The following is a 20,071-nucleotide window of genomic DNA, read 5'->3' as shown; positions in this document are numbered from 1 at the left end:
GATACATAGTGATCTGGAGGTGCCTAAACTACAGGATCACCTGAATAAGTAAAGAAATCAGTCCCTTGTATATTGAAAGTGTTTTCTATCGTATGACCTTGGTGTTTTGGTAGCTTCTAAGTCATTACTATGAAGAGTTAGGGGTAGGACATAACATTGACATTTTAATAATTGTGTGCAGTTGTCACACTTCTTGTATGATGCTTGGAAAGGGAAAGGGCAGGAGAACCACCGGCATCCAGCTATGATACTGGTGATGCCATCGCCAGTGACACATCCACTTTTCCCTGGAGTTGTGATTTACGTGGTGATACTGTGCTGCAAGTAGGGGTTTGAGCCTAGTTATTTCCACTTGACATATAAAAGTTTTCCAAAGTAAAAAATCATTTATAAACCCAATTTCAGTGGCTGTATAATAAAATCACACTCAACATCCATAACCAGGAGTCGTGCTCTCAGTGTTGAGTGCTTAGATTACTCTTCTCTTAGGTAAAGGGCAGGGATATCTCTCACCTGCAGCGTGGGGGAGGAGTCACGTGTCTGCATCCGTTTCTGTATAGTTTTATCAGCTATCTTTTTATCCTTAGATTGAAATCCCAGAAGTGAAGTCACTGCGTCAAAACAAGGAACCTTTTAAAGCTCAATAAAAAAAACAATAAACAAACAAACAAACAAACAAACAACACTTTGCTAAACATGTTACAGACTGGTAATCAGACTGGTGCCACATACCCTGCCCATCACTAACCTGCTATTTCTGATTTAATATGGGAAAAAGAAGCAGAGATCAGTCTGGGTTTCTTGGTCCTCAGCAAAATTCAAAGAGATGGGAAGACGTACTTTTGGATAGAAAATTGAAAGCCTGTGTCTCCATTAAGAGACACTTTTTTTTTCCCTGTGGAGGTGTTTTCTTTTTCAGTTTAGAAACTGTGCCTTTCAGCTTCTTCTGAGCTGGAGTGTTGTATATTTCACGGTGCTCACGGTTCCTATAAACCTGTGTCTGGCAGAGACTTCCATTCAGCTTCCTGACATCTCATCAAGAGCTGGAAGAGGTGTGAATTCTTGCCTGGTTCGTTTCCACAATGCTACTGTTTTAGCACCATCTCTCCCAAAGCAATATGTACTTTACTCGAATTAAACATGGTCTCTAGCTCACTAGCTCGGATGAAGCACTTGTATGAAATTTCTAAACTGTGGACGGACTCACCAGCAGGTGTCTCATTCTCAGCTCCATTACCTCCAGCTATAGTGGAGAGAGCTGAGGACTGTCAAGTGGCTTGTAATCTTCACAGTTAAAGAGACAGCATTGGGTGGGGAGAGATGAATCTTTCTCACTTTGGTTTCCAGATGTTGTGCAGATGCTAATCTCCATGTGTTTACAGCTCACAGAAAAATCAGATCTGCCCTTGCTGATAAACCATAGGACAATTCTCAATGTATCTTTCTCTGCCCAAGGTCTTTCCAGATATAGTTGTGTATATCTGTAACTGGAACCAGTATAGCTCACAGACAACAGTCCTTGATGACAACTCTTCCTAGAGCCCCTCTTCCCTTCTTCTGCAGAGGTTTGGTTCCCAGCCTTCCCTAGCCATGAGAGGAAGGCATCCTCAGGAGAGCCATTTTGGCTTTATGTTTGAGGCTCTTGAGAAATGCTAACAAAGTTTCTCCAGACTGTTTCAATTAGATGGAAGAAGGGATAAAATATTCTCAAGAGAATAGACATCCTGAGCTCCTTTGTAACTAGCACAATAACATATAGATGAGCAAAGGGTATTATTGAAAGCTTTGGAAATTTAGGTCATTTCCAAGTTCACTGAACATTTTTCTTGTGTGATCAGAAACAAGCAAATAAGCACCAAAAAGAAAGAACCAAAGCTAGATCCACATTGAAGCCGTCAGGCAGCCTGCACCAAGTTGTCTTGGCTATGGTATCAACCCATGATACCTTCTTCTGACCAGCCTGGGCTAGGCTACCACATGGATGGCTGTCTAGCTGTGTTGCCACTGTAGGCAAATGGGGTGATGGATGGTGCACATCTCTAAGCTGTGTCTTCTCTCTCCCCTGCCAGCTACACAGTGGGCATTGTCCAGGAGAACAATGATCAGGTCTGGAAATTCCAGCGGTACTTCCTGGTGCAAGAGTACTGCAACCGTCTAAACATCCCCTTCCCCTTCGTCGTCTTCGCCTACTTCTACATGGTAGTGAAGAAATGTTTCAAATGCTGCTGTAAAGAGAAGAATATGGAGTCTTCTGCTTGCTGTGAGTGGGCCACCTGTTGGGGGTTGGGTTCCAGAGCAGGGGGTCATTTCAAGGGATGTATGGTCTCAATCGCTACAATCTGTTCACTGTATGTATCTAAAGATCAGCGGTCAGGCCAGCCAATGCGTGCCTCAAGAGGTAGGGTAGTTTGGGAACCACTGAGGGGCGGCTGGGTAGTCTCGATTAGGGAGATGACTTTGGGACAAATATAATAATAACAACATAAATAAGTTAATTTCCCCCAATAGGATTCATGGATAGTGTGAAACTATGGGTTTAATTTAATTTAGTTTTGTTTCATTGTTTTTCTTGGTTTGGGAGGTGGGGTTAGTTCACTAACCATAGGAAGGTTTTGGGGGGGTTGCTTTTATTAGTCAGCTTTCTATCAGTGTAATGAAATATCTCAGGTAACTAACTTATGAAGAACAAAGGTTCACTTCACTAAGTGCTTGAGATCGCAGTTCAAGAAAAAAGATGGAGTGGCTCCATTGTTTTTGGTCTGAGTTAAGCACATAGATCACTAGCCAGGGAGCAGGGGTGACTCAGAATGGGTCTCATGATCTTTTTAAAGAGAATTCTGGGCTCCACCTCCTGAAGGTGCCACCACAGTGCCATCTTGGAAGCCAATAATTTAACACATGGAAATTTGGAAAAAAAAAATCATGTAATCAGTGTCATTCCATTTCTGGTCCCCAAATTGTCATGCCCATATCATAATGCAAGACACAGTTATTCAATTCTTAGTGTTCCTGAGATCTTAACTATTATTCTAGTATTGTTCAAACATCTAAACTCAGTGGCTCATCTAAGATTCTACACAAACTCTAGTGTGAGCACCTCTCTCATGGCCCCACTCCATTCTGCTCCATCACAGGTTCTCGCAAGGTGCCTGTCCCTTGACAACAGTCAGCTGTGTGTGATGCTCTGGTTGTTTGCCTCATGGTATGTGATGAAGTGCACTTCCACTACCAGATTTGCATATCATGTTAGGCTGACCACGCCTCTTTTTTTGTTTGTTTGTTTTGTTTTTCGAGACAGGGTTTCTCTGTGTAGCCCTGGCTGTCCTGGAACTCACTCTGTAGACCAGGCTGGCCTCGAACTCAGAAATCTGCCTGCCTCTGCCTCTCAAGTGCTGGGATTAAAGGCGTGCACCACCACTGCCCGACATGACCACGCCTCTTTGAAGGAACTCCAAATATTATGCTTCAGAAAGTGAAAATATTACTTTCCTAAATGTGATAATTGGTGACAACTTTGACAGATTTTAAGTGTTGAGAGCCATCTCTATTTTTGGAGGGTGGGGGATTCTATGCATTAAACTGGAGGCAAGATGCTCATGGTTGACCTTCAATACCACTCCCTGAAACCTGACATATAGCCTGGCTTTCGGAATAAAAACATACCTCCAGCTTTCCATCAGCCTGCAGCAGGAAGGACCTTTATCCTCAATTTTAACTGTGTCATTCCAAGACATTAAATGCCACTTTGGAGGTGCATGAACCATTACACGTGTAATTGCCTTCCTCGATGAAAGTATTTTGACAAGTCGGATAAGTGGCTGTCTCTCTTCCCATTATTTTGCCGAGGAAAACAAATTGAGCCATTACTAACTAAATGAGTGGAAATCTTTATGTTCAGTCTGGGAACGGAATGTGCAGATCTAGAATCTGAAAGTACACACAACCCACAACCGGATATCAGAAGCATTTAGTGATTTGGTTCCGTCTTGAGATCATGTTATAAATGAGGGTGTCTCCAGAATCTGGGAGAAGACCGAAGGGAGCAATCAATGCCTTGGGAAGGCTTACACATTTCCAAACAATGCATAAAAGTCACAGTGAGAAAAAGGAGCTGAGAGATGGCTCCACTGACAAAAGCCTTGCCCCACAAGCATAAGGACTCGAGTTCAGTCAGATCTCTGGCACACATGTGAAAGGTCAGGCATAGTGGTATGCGCCTGTAATTCCATTGCTGGGGAGGCAGATCCAGGAGGTTCCCCAGCTTGTCCACCAGGTACTCTAACCCACCCATGGGCTCCAGGTTCACTGAGAATCATTGTCTCAAGAAAAAGGTGGACAGAGGTTAAGGAGAACACCTACTGTTTACCCTCTGGTCTCTACACACATGTGTACACTTAGGCATCTACACATGTAGACAAGCTATGTACATATAGCCTACACATGAACACATGCACATGACCATGTACACACATACACACACACACACACACACACACACACACACACACACACACACACCTGTTGCAACAAAGATGGATTTGACTCAGTTTAAAGAAAAAAGCAGGATCTAAGTAACATTCAGTGTTGTCTGGAAATGGAAAGAATGTTCTAGAGAACTGCCCCACACTGACTCAAGTTGGAGCTCCATGTGGTAAAAGTCCATTTTTAAAGGATCTAATACACCCAGCCTGGGATCAGCAGAACCAGGGAGCTCAGTGTTAGGAAGGTAGATCAGCTCCTGGCTTCAGGCTTGGCTTAAAAGAGGACAAAATGCATCCCATCGAAGAAAGACAGGAATGTCAACCAGAAACAAAACCCTCGTGTCTAGCTAGCCAGGAAGGAGTTTCAGCTTAAGAAATCAGGCAGGTGTGTTAGGGATGCCTGTTAGAGACACTGGGAGAGAACTGCTCTGGACAATTGGAAGAAGCAAGCTACTTGCCCTCTTCCAATAGATCTTGCTCTCAGGAGAAGATAAAGAAACAGAAAAACAGGTCTCCTCTCCCCAACAGAGCCAGAGCCCAGTTCCCTCATTGGAGACTCTCCAGCCGGCTGAGTCACCATGGGCCCACTTGCTGCCTTTTGGAGAGACTAATTCCCGAGCCCACAGCACTTTGCCTTTCCCAGGGGTTCCATCTGGCAGGACATTCTTAAGTGCACTTTGTGTTTGCTTCCAAATGATGAGGCACATCATGGGTTTAATTCTGAAATTGCCCTTCTTTGGAAGAAAATTACAAATAACGTTCAGAAAGGCTCACAACCTCCCCCACCTTTTTTTTACTTGTTTAGCAATACCGTCAAGTCAGAAAAAGTGTGTGTGTATATACACACACATATACACACACACATATATATATACATATATATGTATGTATATACGTGCATACGTGTATACGTATATACGTATATACGTATATATGTATATATGTATGTATGTATGCATGCATGTATGCATGTATGCATATGTGTATATGTGTATGTATGTATATATGTATACATGTATATATGTGTATATGTATATATGTATATATGCATGTATGTATATATGTATATATGTATGTATATATACATTTTCTATATACATATGTGTGTGTGTGTATGTGTGTGTGTTCTCTTCCTATTTGGAAGCCATATATAGTCTGTATGGAGCATTTGTCTACAGAAAAGCACAATAAGCATCCAGGACAGATATGACTCTTACACAGAGATAAATGTCAATACTGGCATTGACCTGGGGTATAGTATGTCTATGCATTTATAGGATAATTGATTCTTTTATATAGCTGTTAATACACCTTAAAACATGTTTAATATCCATGAACATATAATGTCTATGCTAAGAATTTTAACTATGAAATATCCTAGTGTATGGATAACCAAGTCCTTATTGTTAAATGTATAGCTTGATTAGGGTCTTTATAAAAAAGATTATTTTTAGTTTTTAATTGTATGGTGTGTGTCTCTATGTGAGTATGTGTATAATGAGTGGAGATGCCTGCAGAGAACAAAGCATTGGCTTCCCTGAAGCTGGAGGGGTAGATGGTTGTCAGCTGCCTGATATGGTCACTTGGAACTGAACTCAGATTCCATGGAAGAGCAGCAAGCCTTCACAACCACTGAGCCAGCCCCTGGCTTGATTCTTATTACTATATGATGCCATGATTAAAAAGTGATATATGTACATTTCACCACATGAATCATTTTAATGTTAATTCTAGAAGAGCAATGTCTAGATAGAGAATATGTGTAGCACTAATGCTTTGTGTAATGTTTCTCACGACCTTCTCATCCTCTAGCACCATTAAGTTGTTACAGTGGATCAACTTCTCCCAGAACATGGCTGTGTGCTTTCCATATTTTTTGCTGGGACAGATATTCCCATTACTTTAGGGCCTGATACTTTTTCAGTATAGTTAGTAGAAATGCTAACCTTTCACCATTCAGCTAGCCTTTCATTGACTGTTATGGAAGCTGCCCATTTTTCTTGGCTCCTTCTCATTTTTGTTCTGGCTGCCTGTGTCCAGAAGTTTCAGTCTTTTCTGTATTGAGTTCCAAGCATTTGGTTTGAAGGAAAGCCATCGGAATCTACTCCGAAATGCAGTTGAAAGGAAATTGGTTAGGAATTGTCTTAAAGAGTAATAACAGTCATTTAAAGATGAAGGCATGTCTGCTGTATGGGATTTTCTGCAATCTAGTTATTCAAATATTGCTTTGATCCCTGATTAATTATTTCAATTAAGGAAAGTATTAGAGTTTATAAACTCTAATGTGAGAATATATGCATTTAAATGGTAAGTAAAGGGTAAAGCCACACAAATCTATTCTAAGTGGCCACCTTCACAAACATCTCTTTCTAGTCCCCATGAATTCTTGGATTTTCATGTCCACTGCAAATGTTAGTGATCTTGATGATGTGTTCTTTGTTTGGTCTTCATCTGAAAGTCTCAGACACCATAAGAAATTGAGATAAGATCTTCCTAGAACACGTCCCAGGCTAGCTGTACAGTTTGCCCTGGTTTAGGGGAAAGGGGAAGGGTAGAGAGTGGAGGTACGGCTTTTCTTCAAGACCCAGACCACCTGTTTCAGAGTAGAATCAATGTTATCAGATTACTTTCCTCTGAAGATCTCCTGACTTTAGACGGAGAGTTGAAAACCTGTAGTCATTATCCAACTAAATGGGTTTGTGTTTTCGTGTCATCAAAACAGAGGAGTCGGACACACCAAACATGAGCACCCAAATTATTAGTGGAATGATCTGCTTAAGTCTCAAAAGATACAGCCAAGGTTCAACAGGATCATTATTTAGAGTAAAGATTACATTCTTAACGCACATGGGTGATCCCCACCCTTATTCTTACTGAGAAGTTCATTAATATTCTATTGCTCTGTTCCTGTCACTAGTAAGTAATGGTGTCAGATCAGCTGGTGCAGACAAATGTAATTGTCCTAGTTACAGAGTCTCTTGGATGGATGCCTGGTAGCCATTGATTTGGGAAATAGAGGCAGACAGACAACCTGAATGTTTTTTCTATTCTCATTATTTCAGGTTTCAGAAATGAGGACAATGAGACTTTGGCATGGGAGGGCGTCATGAAGGAGAACTACCTTGTCAAGATCAACACAAAAGCCAATGACAACTCAGAGGAGTACGTCAGTCACTCACTTCTGTGGCAAGGCGCCCTTTGTATACGTAAGCTGGTATATGCAAAAGGCAGTGTTTCTGAGCATGCTCAGTAAGGCATGCTTTCATTAGAGAGTGATAGTAACTCAAAAATATTACCAAGGCAATTGCAGATAAATACTTAGATGAATGTCACTCTCTCAGAACAGGGAGAGATCACACCTTGGCTAATATGATTGTTCCCCTAAAGGGCATAGAATAGAAAGTATCCATAGAGGCTACATCTTCCTCTTAGAATAGCTAGATGTCCTGTATTCTAGGCATTGAGATCTTGAGTGTAGAAGGGTAGATATTAGCATCCACAGAGTCACAACTAAGAAATAAGTTCCAGGAAGACTCAAAGGCTACAGGCAACTGCATCATCTTGCAGAGACCACTGGCATGTTTCTTTGCAATGTTGAAATACAGAGATAGAAGGTGGCTTGTTACAAGCTATTTCTGGAAAATGATGACTATCATTCTTAAATTGTGTGGATTTTTAAATTAAATTCCTATGTGACCTCCCCCCACCCAGTCGTTAAACTTCTTGAAGAAGTAGGGAACTCAGTCAAATCTGCAAAAGGTGTATAAGTAGTTTATCAAGGAGTCTTTGAAAGCCGGCTCATCCAATTGTTTAGGCTGACCTTCTTCAGTGTCAGTTATCACTTTTTCTAAGAGCTTAAACATACTTCAAAATGTGCTCTAACCTGTATGAGTAACTATGAGTGCAACTAATCTCTTCGTTAGAATTAACACAGCTACTAAGGGGTATAGGATACTCTTTCTCTTGAGACAGCATGGAAGCCCTGTGTTCTAGAGTCCAAGATCTTGGCTATGGAGGAAGGTACATCTTATGAGTCAACTCTCACCACCCCTATCAGCAAACACAGCACTAATTTTCTGTCTTTGGGGGTGAGAAAGGAATTCTGCTTTGTTTGGGCATAAGGAAGAACTGCAGAGAAACCAATGCAAAGCTGAAATACACACACACACACACACACACACACACACACACACACACACACACACACACACATCTTATGTCCTTTGAAACATGAAAACACAGCCAAAGAGCCTCCCCTGTCTCTTACTTTATTTTTAATTCCCTTGCAGGATAAGACATCGGTTTAGACAACTAGATACAAAGGTATGACTCAAAGCTCTGAAATAATTTGTTGTATCTTTAATGTTTTTGAGTTTTTGGCTATAGGTTGGAATATATGGTCAGGAAACAAAAGAAGGCATTCATTGTTAAAAAATTAGACATGTTTTTTCAGCTGTCTGCTTGATTCACCTAAGAGATGGAGCCTGTAACAGAATTACTTCTTCAGCTGCCATCCCTTGTGTGGAATAGCCCAGAAGTGCCATTTCTATTAGATTTAACTGTCAACTTGACACAATCTAAAACCACCTGAAAAGAGGGTCTCAGTGAGCAACTGTCTAGATCATCAATGTGTCCCATAACAATGTCTATAAAGGATAATCTTGATTACATTAATTGATGTAGAAAGATTCAGCCCACTGTGGGTGGTGCCATTTCCTAGGTTTAGGTCCTGGACTATGGAGAAAATGAACTGAGTTTAGTCATGCATGCATGCATTCATTCTCCCTGTTCTTACTGTGGATGTGATATGACTAGCTCCCTCAAGCTTCTGCCACTATGAATATATTTAATGCATACAGTTGGACATTTTGATGCATGTGTACATTGCAAAATGACTACCACAGTCCAAACAGTGTTGGAAGCCCTAGCCACACAGCACAGAGTCTCCTGTATCCCACAAGCTGTCTCACTGCCTCTACTTCCCTTTCTGTTGCCTCCTCTGTCCTCTTTCTTCCCATGCTGAGCAACTGTGCTTGCTTTCCATTCAGAGAATTCTGGGGATCACATTCTGAAATTTTGTTTCTAGAGCAAGCATTTAGCGTCTTTTTATTTTCCTTTTAAAGTGATTTTAAACACTTCTCTTGAAATATTGTTGACACAAATTCAATATATTTAAGGTATAGAGTTGGATATTTTGATTTAAATATACATTGCAAATACCCATTCCACCACATTCGAGGACAGCTAATTTACATACCTACTTAGCTACTACCTCTGTGTGTCCTAGGATTCAAGTCAAGGCCTCTGGTCTTGGCACATCTTATGTATACAATAGACAATATTAATGGATATAAATGGATATTAACACATGCATATAGTATATTAGTATTCATTCTCACCTCAGAGTACAGCAGAACCATTGCCACCCCTCTCTCCCTAACCCCTTTGTCTATTTTGGGCTGTGTCTGTGGGTGAGATCACATGGGAGGGGTTGCCTGTCTGACCATCTGTATTCCTGCAGATGGCAGAATTTTCTTCCTTCCTTCAAGATGAAATTGTCCTCCACTGCATACATGGGCCACATTTTCCTCACCTATCAATCTATTCGTTGACACTTGGGTTATTTTCATGTCTGTAACTAGTGCTGCAGTGAATGGGACAACACAAGAGCTCTTTAGCTGTGTACCAGGAGTGGGGTAGCTGGGTTGTTTTTAATGTTTTGAGGAATTTCTGTATTGTTTTCCATAACAGAATCACCAATTTTACCTCAATTTTTTTCCAGGAAGATTTTTGGTGGAGTCTTTATTACAAGATATTATTTAACAACTCATGCAAGCAGATCTAGATAGGTTTTATTTCCTTTTCTCATCTGATTGCACTGGCCAGGACTCCTAACACCATTTAGAATAACAGTGGTCAGGACCAGAATTCTTGTCTTGAGATCTTAGAGATGATGGGATACTGAATATGATGATAGGATTCTTTCTTCATAGTCTTTATCATGTCTAAATAAGTACTTACTTTGTTGAGTTTCTACTATGAAAGAATTTGGAATTTTCTGCTGACTTTCTGCATCGAGTACATGGACCATGCTTGTTCTCTCTTCTGTTTATGCTGTTTGTCACAACCATTGGTTTTTCATATACTGAACCATCCTTCTGTCTCAGGGGTGAGCTGCACTCAGTTGTGGTGTGTGGTGATTTTAATGTGCTCTTGAACTGAGCGCCTTACTATCTTGTTCATATTTTACATCTTTATTCACTAGGATGTTGGTCACGAGTTCTCTTTGCTATCTTTGTCAGACTTTCAGATGAGGGTAATTTTGGCCTCATACATGGAATCTGGAAGCAATCTCTCTTCTATTTTGTGGAAGAGCCTAAGCTGTAGTTAGGCATTTGTTTACCTTTAAATGTTGGATGGTATTCACTAATGAAGCCATCTCTCTGTTCCTGAGCTTTTCTTTGTTAGCAATGTTTGATACTGACCCTTTCTCCTTGTTTGCTACTAGTTTGTTTGATTTTTGTATTCTTTTTTTTAAATGTATTACATTTTAATTTTGTGTGTGTGTGCACATGCCACACTATGCATGTGGAGGTCAGAGAACAACTCTTACGATTTTGTTCTCTCCTTCAACTGTGTAGCCTTGGGGAATTGAACTCAGGTCACCAGGCATAGCAGCAGATGCCTTTATCAGCTGAACCATTTTGTTGGCCCTGGACTCTTTACTTGACCTAGTCTTGTTAGGTTGTGTGTATTTAGAGAAGCCTCTACCTAAGTAAGATTTCAGTACCAGAGTGGCTAGCCACCTGCCCCAGTGGAAAATGAAGGGGACTGGATGTAGGTGATTAAAGTGTGTCTTTCATGAGACCTCTGTTTTATCTGGTGTGTAGCCTGATGTATAATTGTCTGAGCAGCCTGTCCCCAGAGCAGGATTGTTGTGAGTACTGGTAGGTGCCTTTGTGTCTCTTGTCTAACTGGGTGCAGTTTATGCTTGCCTGGCCATCACTGGTGGCAGAAACTTAGACCGTCTTCTCCCCTTATGAGGGGGCAGGAAATCCAGGCTTAAGCAGCCCCTGGTTCTTCACGTCTGCACACACTACAATAGAGACAGATCTTATAACAGTCTAGCTAAAGGTTTGTCAGTTTATTTAGCCTTTCCCCAAACCAATGCTTAACTTTGCTTATTTCCTTTTTGTTTTCTGCTTCGCTTATTTTATTCTGAGCGCCTTGTGCTCTCCCTGAAGCTGCAGATTAATACCATTTTACTATTAACAAAATCCCCTGGGGGGAGCAAAACCACTTTTCATCTCATTATAACAGAAAACCAAGTTATTCACAGATGACTGGAAGCCTGGAAGTGGGGTTCTCACCCACCGTGCAGTGTTCACTGAGGCAGCCGTTAGACCTCAAATGTCTCTTTGTTCTTTTTTTTTTTTTTTTTTATTAAAGTTAAAGGAAGAGGTTATCACTGGAAACAAGCTCAACTTCAACATAGATTTCCCCCCACCACCCCCAAACTTCCAGAGAGTAAGTCACACAGCAAGCTGAGAGCTAACTACACAGAAATTGGAACCTATCCATGCACATTATTAATAAACTACATCAAGGTAGCATGTGATTTAAACTTAGGCCACGAACCTCCTGTAATATCTAGAATAATCTTATGTATCATTTATGTAAATTATACTTGGGCGTTTTCCATTTGTTTGTGTGTATATGTTAGGAAGCATACAATCATATCTTACTAGTATCTTCATAATTTTTATTAGTATTATATTTTTATATAGCAAAACTTTATTAGTATCTTAGTAAAACATCGCATACATTTGGATACATCTGCATAGATCTGCATACATTACTCTACTGCCAACATTATCTGCTAGGTCTAGGAAGAAACCCTTATTGACTTGCATTTCATGAAGCTAATGGCTTCTTTGCCAACTGCTGACCGTAAGGAAGCAATAAGCAGGGCCTGCCCCACCCTCCCTGTGTCACATTTACTGTTTAAAGTACTTGTCATTTAAAATAGAATGTTGAAAATTTGTCTGAAGACTGGGTTTTGCTTCTTCCCCCTTCCAAGCTTAACGATCTCAAAGGTCTTCTGAAAGAGATTGCTAATAAAATCAAATAAGGTGGGCGAACACTCGTGGAGAAACCAAATTACGATGAGGTGAGTTGGCTGATGTCTCTTTTCTTTGCTCCGAAATTTTTAGTGTTTTAGAAATATTTTTAATTTGCGGTGGTTTTCTAACTTATTCTATCTTCATATGTCATCAGCTTTGACAGTAAGGCAGTGTATAAAACAAATCAAATAAGTCATGGTCTAGAGACAAGGAGCGGAGGTTTCTCCTCATGTCCATCCATGATGGGGGCTCCAGGGCACCGTTAGCCCACAGGGTCTGTGTAACACTTGCCAGTTTTACATAAGTTTTTACATAAATTTTTGCTATTTTTTTCCTTCTTAATACTTTATCATAGATATTTCTGTGGAAACACCTAAGACATTCCTTATTCTCGTGGGTTCTTGTGTCTATTGCTGTGGGGTAGGCAGATGTGTACTAAGCATCTTTCTACTTTCTGAAAATGTTCCAGGGAAGAGGGTGGAGCAGAGACTTTTAACAACAGCTCGTTAGCACAATAACACGTGATTCCATTAATTGGCAAAGTTGAACTCAAGGCTTTGCTCCAGCGTCTCACCATTTGCTTTGAACATGTTTTCCCAGAATCTGTCCAAATCTTGAGACCAAATGCTGAAAATTTTAGGAGCATGGGGAGGTGGGGATGGGAAGGGAGGTGCAGCCATGAGTGTTCTATTGGTCTACAAGGAAACTAGTACACTGTAAGAAATAGAAATAGACGAGAGTTCCCTTCTCCATCTGGTTTGAACACAGCAGAAGGTGATCAGTATGGTTAGGACTACAATGTGCTGGCCACTTGCCCTGACCTTTCCCACTGCCCCCTAATGCTGACTCCTCATGTTAATGTCTAGCACTGACCCCTCTCTCTGGCCTCTCACACTGACCCCTCTCTCTGGTCTCTCACACTGACCCCTCTCTCTGGCCTCTCACACTGACCCCTCTCTCTGGCCTCTCACACTGACCCCTCTCTCTGGTCTCTCACACTGACCCCTCACTCTGGTCTCTCACACTGACCCCTCTCTCTGGTCTCTCACACTGACCCCTCACTCTGGTCTCTCACACTGACCCCTCACTCTGGTCTCTCACACTGACCCCTCTCTCTGGTCTCTCACACTGACCCCTCTCTCTGGTCTCTCACACTGACCCCTCTCTCTGGTCTCTCACACTGACCCCTCTCTCTGGTCTCTCACACTGACCCCTCTCTCTGGTCTCTCACACTGACCCCTCTCTCTGGTCTCTCACACTGACCCCTCTCTCTGGTCTCTCACACTGACCCCTCTCTCTGGTCTCTCACACTGACCCCTCTCTCTGGTCTCTCACACTGACCCCTCTCTCTGGCCTCTCATACTGACCCCTCACTCTGGTCTCTCACACAGACCCCTCTCTCTGGTCTCTCACACTGACCCCTCTCTTTAGCCTCTCATACTGACCCTTCACTCTGGTCTCTCACACTGACCTGTCAGTCTGGTCTCTCACACTGACCCCTCACTCTGGCCTCTCACACTGACCCCTCTCTCTGGTCTCTCACACTGACCCTTCACTCTGATCTCTCACACTGACCCCTCTCTCTGGTCTCTCACACTAATCCCTCTCTCTGGTCTCTCACACTGACCCCTCCTCTCTCTGGTCTCTCACACTGACCCCTCTCTCTGGTCCCTCACACTGGCCTCTTGACCTGCCTCTTACGCTGGTCTTTAAGCTTGTCCCCTGTGCTGCTCTCTGGCACTGACCTCCTGTGTGGCCCTTCGCCCTGACCTTTGCCTGCAGTGAGTACTTGAACTGTAGGATTTCCCTCTGCGTAGTGATCATGCTGCAGGGAAATCCTGGTGTCTGTGACCATCCGTCTGTATCCCTTAAGTCCTGGCAGGCACAGCTCACAGCTACAGGCTTCATTGTGGAACACTTATGCCTGACAGAGTCTGAAAGCTGAGTGGCACTTTCTGAATATGCTGAAGACGTCTGGTCTTGAGTACTCAGGAGGAGTCCATTTCAATACCTTCACAATGATATTTAATTTTTAAATTTTTTAAAAGTTTAAAATGAACAGAGCTTTGGCTTTTTAATCAGTTTTTCTTCATCTATGAGCTAAAAAATAAAGGGAACAGACAAAACAATTCAAATGATAAAAATAAATATAAATGTGATTAAAGAGTGAAAGTGATCAGAAAATTCTCAAATCCATATTGGTACACTTACCCAGGATGTTCTGATCTCCTCTTCCTTTCAGCTATTTGACTATAAAATGGGCAAAGGGACTGGCCTCCTACCCATCTACCCTGCACTTAGCTTTGGCCTTTGTTAATATGCTTAGAGTTAATGAAAGGGTGAATAAAAGTGAGTTGCAAGGATGTGACATTACTCTTGCATGTGTGCACCATGTGCTGGTGTGTGCACAGTGTGAGTATCATGTGCTGGTGTGTGCACAGTGTGAATATCATGTGCTGATATGTACATAGTGTGTGTATCATGTGCTGATATGTGCGCAATGTGTCTATCATATGCTGGTGTGTGCATAGTATATGCACCATCTGCATGTATGTGTGTGTGCACACATGTGTGTGTGCATGGTATGGGTAGCATGTGTGAGGATGTGCACAGTATGTGCACCATGTGCTGCTGTGTGAGAAAGACAAAGTGGAAAAAGAATGTAAGAAAACAAGTGTCAAAGCCAGGTATGGCAGATGCCCTATGATGATGTCTATGGGTAGGCGGAGACAGGTGATTCTCTGAGGTTGCTGGCTGGCCAAATCAGAGAGCTGTAGTCTGTGAGAGACACTGTGCCAAAAAAAAAAAAGTAACAGCATCTGAGGAACAACACCTGAGGCTGTCCTCTAACTTCCACATACACAGCTACACACACAATAACACACACAGACACACACTAATACATGCTGACACACACTAACACACACAGACATACACAGTAACACACACAGACACTAATACATACTGACACACACTAACACACAGACATACACAGTAACACACACAGACACATACTAACACACACTGATGCACACTAATATATACACTGATAACACACTAACATATATTAACACACTAATACACTAACACATATACTAACCCATACACTAACATATACACCAATATACTTACTGAGACACACCAACATTACACAAACACACAGATTAACACATACACTAATACACTGACATTTACTACCACATACACATAACACACTAACATACACTGAAAACATACTAACACACATTAACATGCACACACACCAAATAACAAACATTAGCATGTACATTGGTGCATACACTACCATATACTACTATATACACTAACACACACACACACACATTAAATATATGCCTCATGAATTTCACCCAGTGACATCTTTAGAAACACTGAGTTTATCAAATGTCATTTTTGCATGCTTTTTACCTCTAGGCAAGTTCTTTCTTAAAAAGTTCAGTTTTACTGGCAACCTACCCTACGTGTCTCTGACTCTAGTTTTTCCGTATCTCTCAGTGCTTCTTTCTCTAGGGTCAGGGTTGTCACCTTTCCCTGGGATGCTATGACAGGGCAGAGAAAGTCCACCTTAGGGGAGTGAGAGCCGGCACAGGTAGAGGTGGGGCGGGCAGAGGCATTTAACACTGCTCGCATCTTTATCCAAATGTCAGCCTTTGGTCCAATCACTTTGATGTGTTTTTTTTTTTTTTTTTTTTTTTTTTCCTTATTCTATGCCTGGAAGTAAGGCTCCAGAGCAAGCATTTTCTTTCTCTCCTTTGTATCAGGAGTGGGGCAGCCTCTCCAAGTACCATGAGGGGAAAGAAGGTCCCTGGAGATGGCCTGTTTTCCAGAGAATCATCTGACCACATTGTTTTAGTTTCTGAAAAAGAAAGCTTTTGATTGCTGTTTTGAGTCATTTGAAAACTACATTTTGATAAATGTTTGGGTTTTCTACTTGGTTATCTATTCATTTTTGATTTTGTGTAGCAACCTCTGAACAAATAAAGTCCTTCTTGGCTCTTTGAGACTTAACTTAGATGGGATGGGTTGGGCCTTGCTCAGAGAACCTCACACAGCTCACAGGGGTGAACTCCCTGACAAGCACAGCTAATACAATGGGCTAACATTTTGGAAGCATGCCCAGACCTCTTCCCAGTATATTTTGAAACAAGAGAGGAGGTGGTAAATTTATTAAATTTATTAATATTTTTTATTAATTAATCTATGACTTTATGGTTATTAATAATTCAGCATCTTCTTTGTTTTCACAGGTCAAACCAAACAGCTGGATTTGGAGGCTCATGGGTCACTGATGGACAGTACTGTTATTAACTTCTAAAGGAGACATTTTCAGGTCTCTGAGCACAGGGTGGATGACTCCTAGTCACCCTCGAGAGCATAGGTCAGGGAGCAAAGTGTACAGAAAACACTGCACGTGAAGAGAGGTGCAAAGGACTGTGTTCCTCTGTGAAGGTGCCTTTGTCTTCTTGCATCTCAGAGCCTTGTACTGATGCTGAGGGTTTGAGTGCTGACACACCTTTCCCACCTTCGCCTCATGCACCTCTAATGACTATGACTTTGGCCCTGATTTCATACCTATATCACTATTATGTTTATTCCCTACTGTCCCCTTTTTCTTCATTGTATGATGAATTGATCGACATATTGTCAGAGTCCTACCCTACCCCAAAGAAAAATCACGTCAAATTCTAAAATACTATAGGACAACCTCTCCTTTCTCACATGTCAAACATGGGTGGGCGGGAGGGGGTGCTGGGGAACATAGAGGCAGTGACTTCTTTCTCTGGGGCTCACCAGGACTCCTGCAGAAGGGACCACCCAGAAGGAACCCTTGAGGGGCTTACCTTGCTCCTTTTGGTTTTGGGAGTGTGCCCCTCCTCCACTCTCTCATTATTTCCCCATTGAAAATGGCAAATGGAGCTCACAGGAGGTTAGAGGGCATAGAGGACATAAATATATGTAAACAGCCTCCCACTCCTATAGTCGCTGCTCACACTTCCGTGTGTTTGCTCAACTCCAGCCTTTTCTACGCATGCTACACTTCACTTTAAAAAAAAAAAAAAAATCTTACACGACATCTTCTGCACCTGCAGTTTTCTATAGGCCTTTTCATCAACTATTTTATCAGAGGTGTTTTTCTCACAGTCTTTACAAGCATTATCAGTAATTCAGTAATATTCAAACCTCTAGCCATTTCCGCAATGTAGGTCATTGACAGCTGAGTCCACCTGGCCGTCGAAATGAATGTCCTTTGTGCATGCCTTCTCTCTACATTAACTGCATCAGGGAATCTCCTATATAGGATATTATATTCTTTGGAGTATCTGTTGATTATCAAGCCACTTGCAAGGCTTTTTTCATCAATGTATAGCAAGATAGGATTTAGTAACTTATGCATAAGACATAAGATAAATGGAGCTCTCTCTAGTAAGCTGATTCTACTTAACTCTCACTTTAGGAAGAAGCCAACACTCTTGTTTAGGTGTTGTAGAGCATGCGGGTGTTGGCACAGACATTGAGTGATGATCGGTTTGAATGTTCCACCCCCTACCCTTCTCTGGAGTTGTGGTGTCTGCTCAAAAGAGCCTAGCCGAGGAGGCATAAGGCCGCTTTAACACTCATAATTATGAGTGTTAAAAGTGAAAAGTTTTTCAACTTTCTCATAACCCAGACTGAAGGAGCGACCCTCCGCAGGAAGCTGTTGACGGAATATTTAGGGAGAAGAATGACGGAAGCATTAACCCAGATGTGATTATTTTTATTTGGTCTGGCTGTTCACACCTTGCAAATGTCAGCAAGAGAGGGGCAGAAACAATAACGGCTGCCTGCCTTTTAAACCCACCCTGGCCTCACAGGGGTTTCAGAAGCAGGGAGTGGATGGGACGCATGTGCATAATAAAAATGGTCAATGGGTAGCAAGTTGAACATTGCTCTGTTAGTGAAAGCGGTCCACTTCCATTTTACCCTGATGACCAAGGTGCTTGCCATGTCTAAAACCACCAGGAGGAAGGGTCTGTCCTCTACATGGGGACTTGTAAAAAATAAAATGTAAGACAGCATACAACCTGTTCAGACCAAAAAACAGTCAGAGCCTTACCTTCAACTCAAGTAAAGCACTAGACTAAAAGAAGAAAACGAGGCTTAGCCTAGTCTATCTGTCAACCCCCCACTTAATGAGTGTGCTCACGTTTCCATATTTCCACATCAAGTCTCCACTAGCTTAAGAAAACAGTTTCTGTCCACAGAATGCTCCTGTTGACCCTGAAGAAGAGTTAGACAATGCTTAGAATTGGCTCTCATGGTTACTCATGTGACGTCACCATTTCTAACTGTAGCTCCTGAAAATAGCTCATCTGTCAGATCAAAGGGGCTACATCTGTTGGTCTGTCCTAACCATCTGTAGACTTGTGCACAACCCCCAGAGACTCCTGCATCATGGCTTCAGAGTGAGCGCATTAAACCATGGGGGGAATTGTCATGTTTATGTGTGGCATTCTAGAGAGTAGAAAATAAAAGTCATTCTTTGCTGAGTTATGGTCGTTCCAAAAGAGGTTTGAGTTACAGGGATGATAACCAGGCCACACTGAGTGCACGCAGAAACGGGTGAACTGCAGTCACAGTTGGCATCGAGAGATTTAGATGCTGTGGTCCACTTTTTGGTAGATGTATTAACTACTTTTCTGTTACTGTGACAAAACACCCTGATCAAAAAGTAAGCTCTAGAAGAGTTTCTTTGGGCTTACGGTTCTACATGGTAAGAGTCTGTGATGGTGAAGAGGCATGGCAGCAGGCGTGGTGACAGGAGCTTGGAAGTTCACATTTTGAACCATACACTCAATTCAGTGAGAGAAAACTTGGAGTGGCAAGGGGATTTTAATCTCAACGTGGGCCTGTACATTCTCCATCCAGACCTCACACCTCCCCCAAACATCACCAGCTAGAGGTCAAGAGTTCAGAGCCACCACAGTATGTGTTGTTTGTTTAGGCACCCATCTGTTAACCTAAGGGTGTTTAGTTTCACTGACTGAAAACCACACAGCCCACTGTGTGGCCAGTGTTTTGAGAGGTTACAGTGGTTCAGATGTAGGCTTCTCAGCAGCCTAGCAGATCACCCTGGGCTAACATGGATGTCTTTCATCCACCATAGAGCCACCTTCCCAGCTTGGGACTAAAACTTCTGGGATAGAGATATGTCTCTGCTAGCTTTCCTGAGTCCTTCTGCTCCAAAGGGACACTCCAACCCCATACCAGGAGGAATCAGGGAAATGTATCTTCATCCACCTGCTTCTTTGTGGTCCACGGGAGACTGGTCATGTGTTTGTCATGGAGGAGACAGTTGATGCTTACAGTCTCTGTCTCAAAAACAAACTGCTCAGAAGTCAGGTGGGCCTGTACTTTCTCCAACTCTTGTTATATTTTTCTGCCCTCTGATCCAGGCATGAGGACACTGGC

General features: G+C 42.1%; 1 protein-coding gene across 1 annotated transcript in view; it reads left to right on the top strand.

Moving 5' to 3' along the window:
* Trpm8 (transient receptor potential cation channel subfamily M member 8) overlaps window positions 1-17,338 on the top strand; it is a 70,783-nt gene extending 53,445 nt beyond the window's left edge. Inside the window, exons 21-25 of the mRNA XM_034521507.2 lie at window positions 2,070-2,260; window positions 7,544-7,643; window positions 8,771-8,804; window positions 12,562-12,651; window positions 16,870-17,338. Of these exons, the coding sequence (XP_034377398.1) occupies window positions 2,070-2,260; window positions 7,544-7,643; window positions 8,771-8,804; window positions 12,562-12,612 (376 nt within the window). The 3' untranslated portion in view covers window positions 12,613-12,651; window positions 16,870-17,338. The remainder of the gene's footprint in view (window positions 1-2,069; window positions 2,261-7,543; window positions 7,644-8,770; window positions 8,805-12,561; window positions 12,652-16,869) is intronic.
* The last annotated feature ends 2,733 nt before the right edge of the window (window positions 17,339-20,071 follow it).

The sequence above is a fragment of the Arvicanthis niloticus genome, chromosome 17, assembly GCF_011762505.2.
Source record: "Arvicanthis niloticus isolate mArvNil1 chromosome 17, mArvNil1.pat.X, whole genome shotgun sequence".
Taxonomy (NCBI): Eukaryota; Metazoa; Chordata; class Mammalia; order Rodentia; family Muridae; genus Arvicanthis; species Arvicanthis niloticus.
Note: the sequence above shows the minus strand (reverse complement) of the source record. Positions and strands in the feature narration are given on the sequence as shown.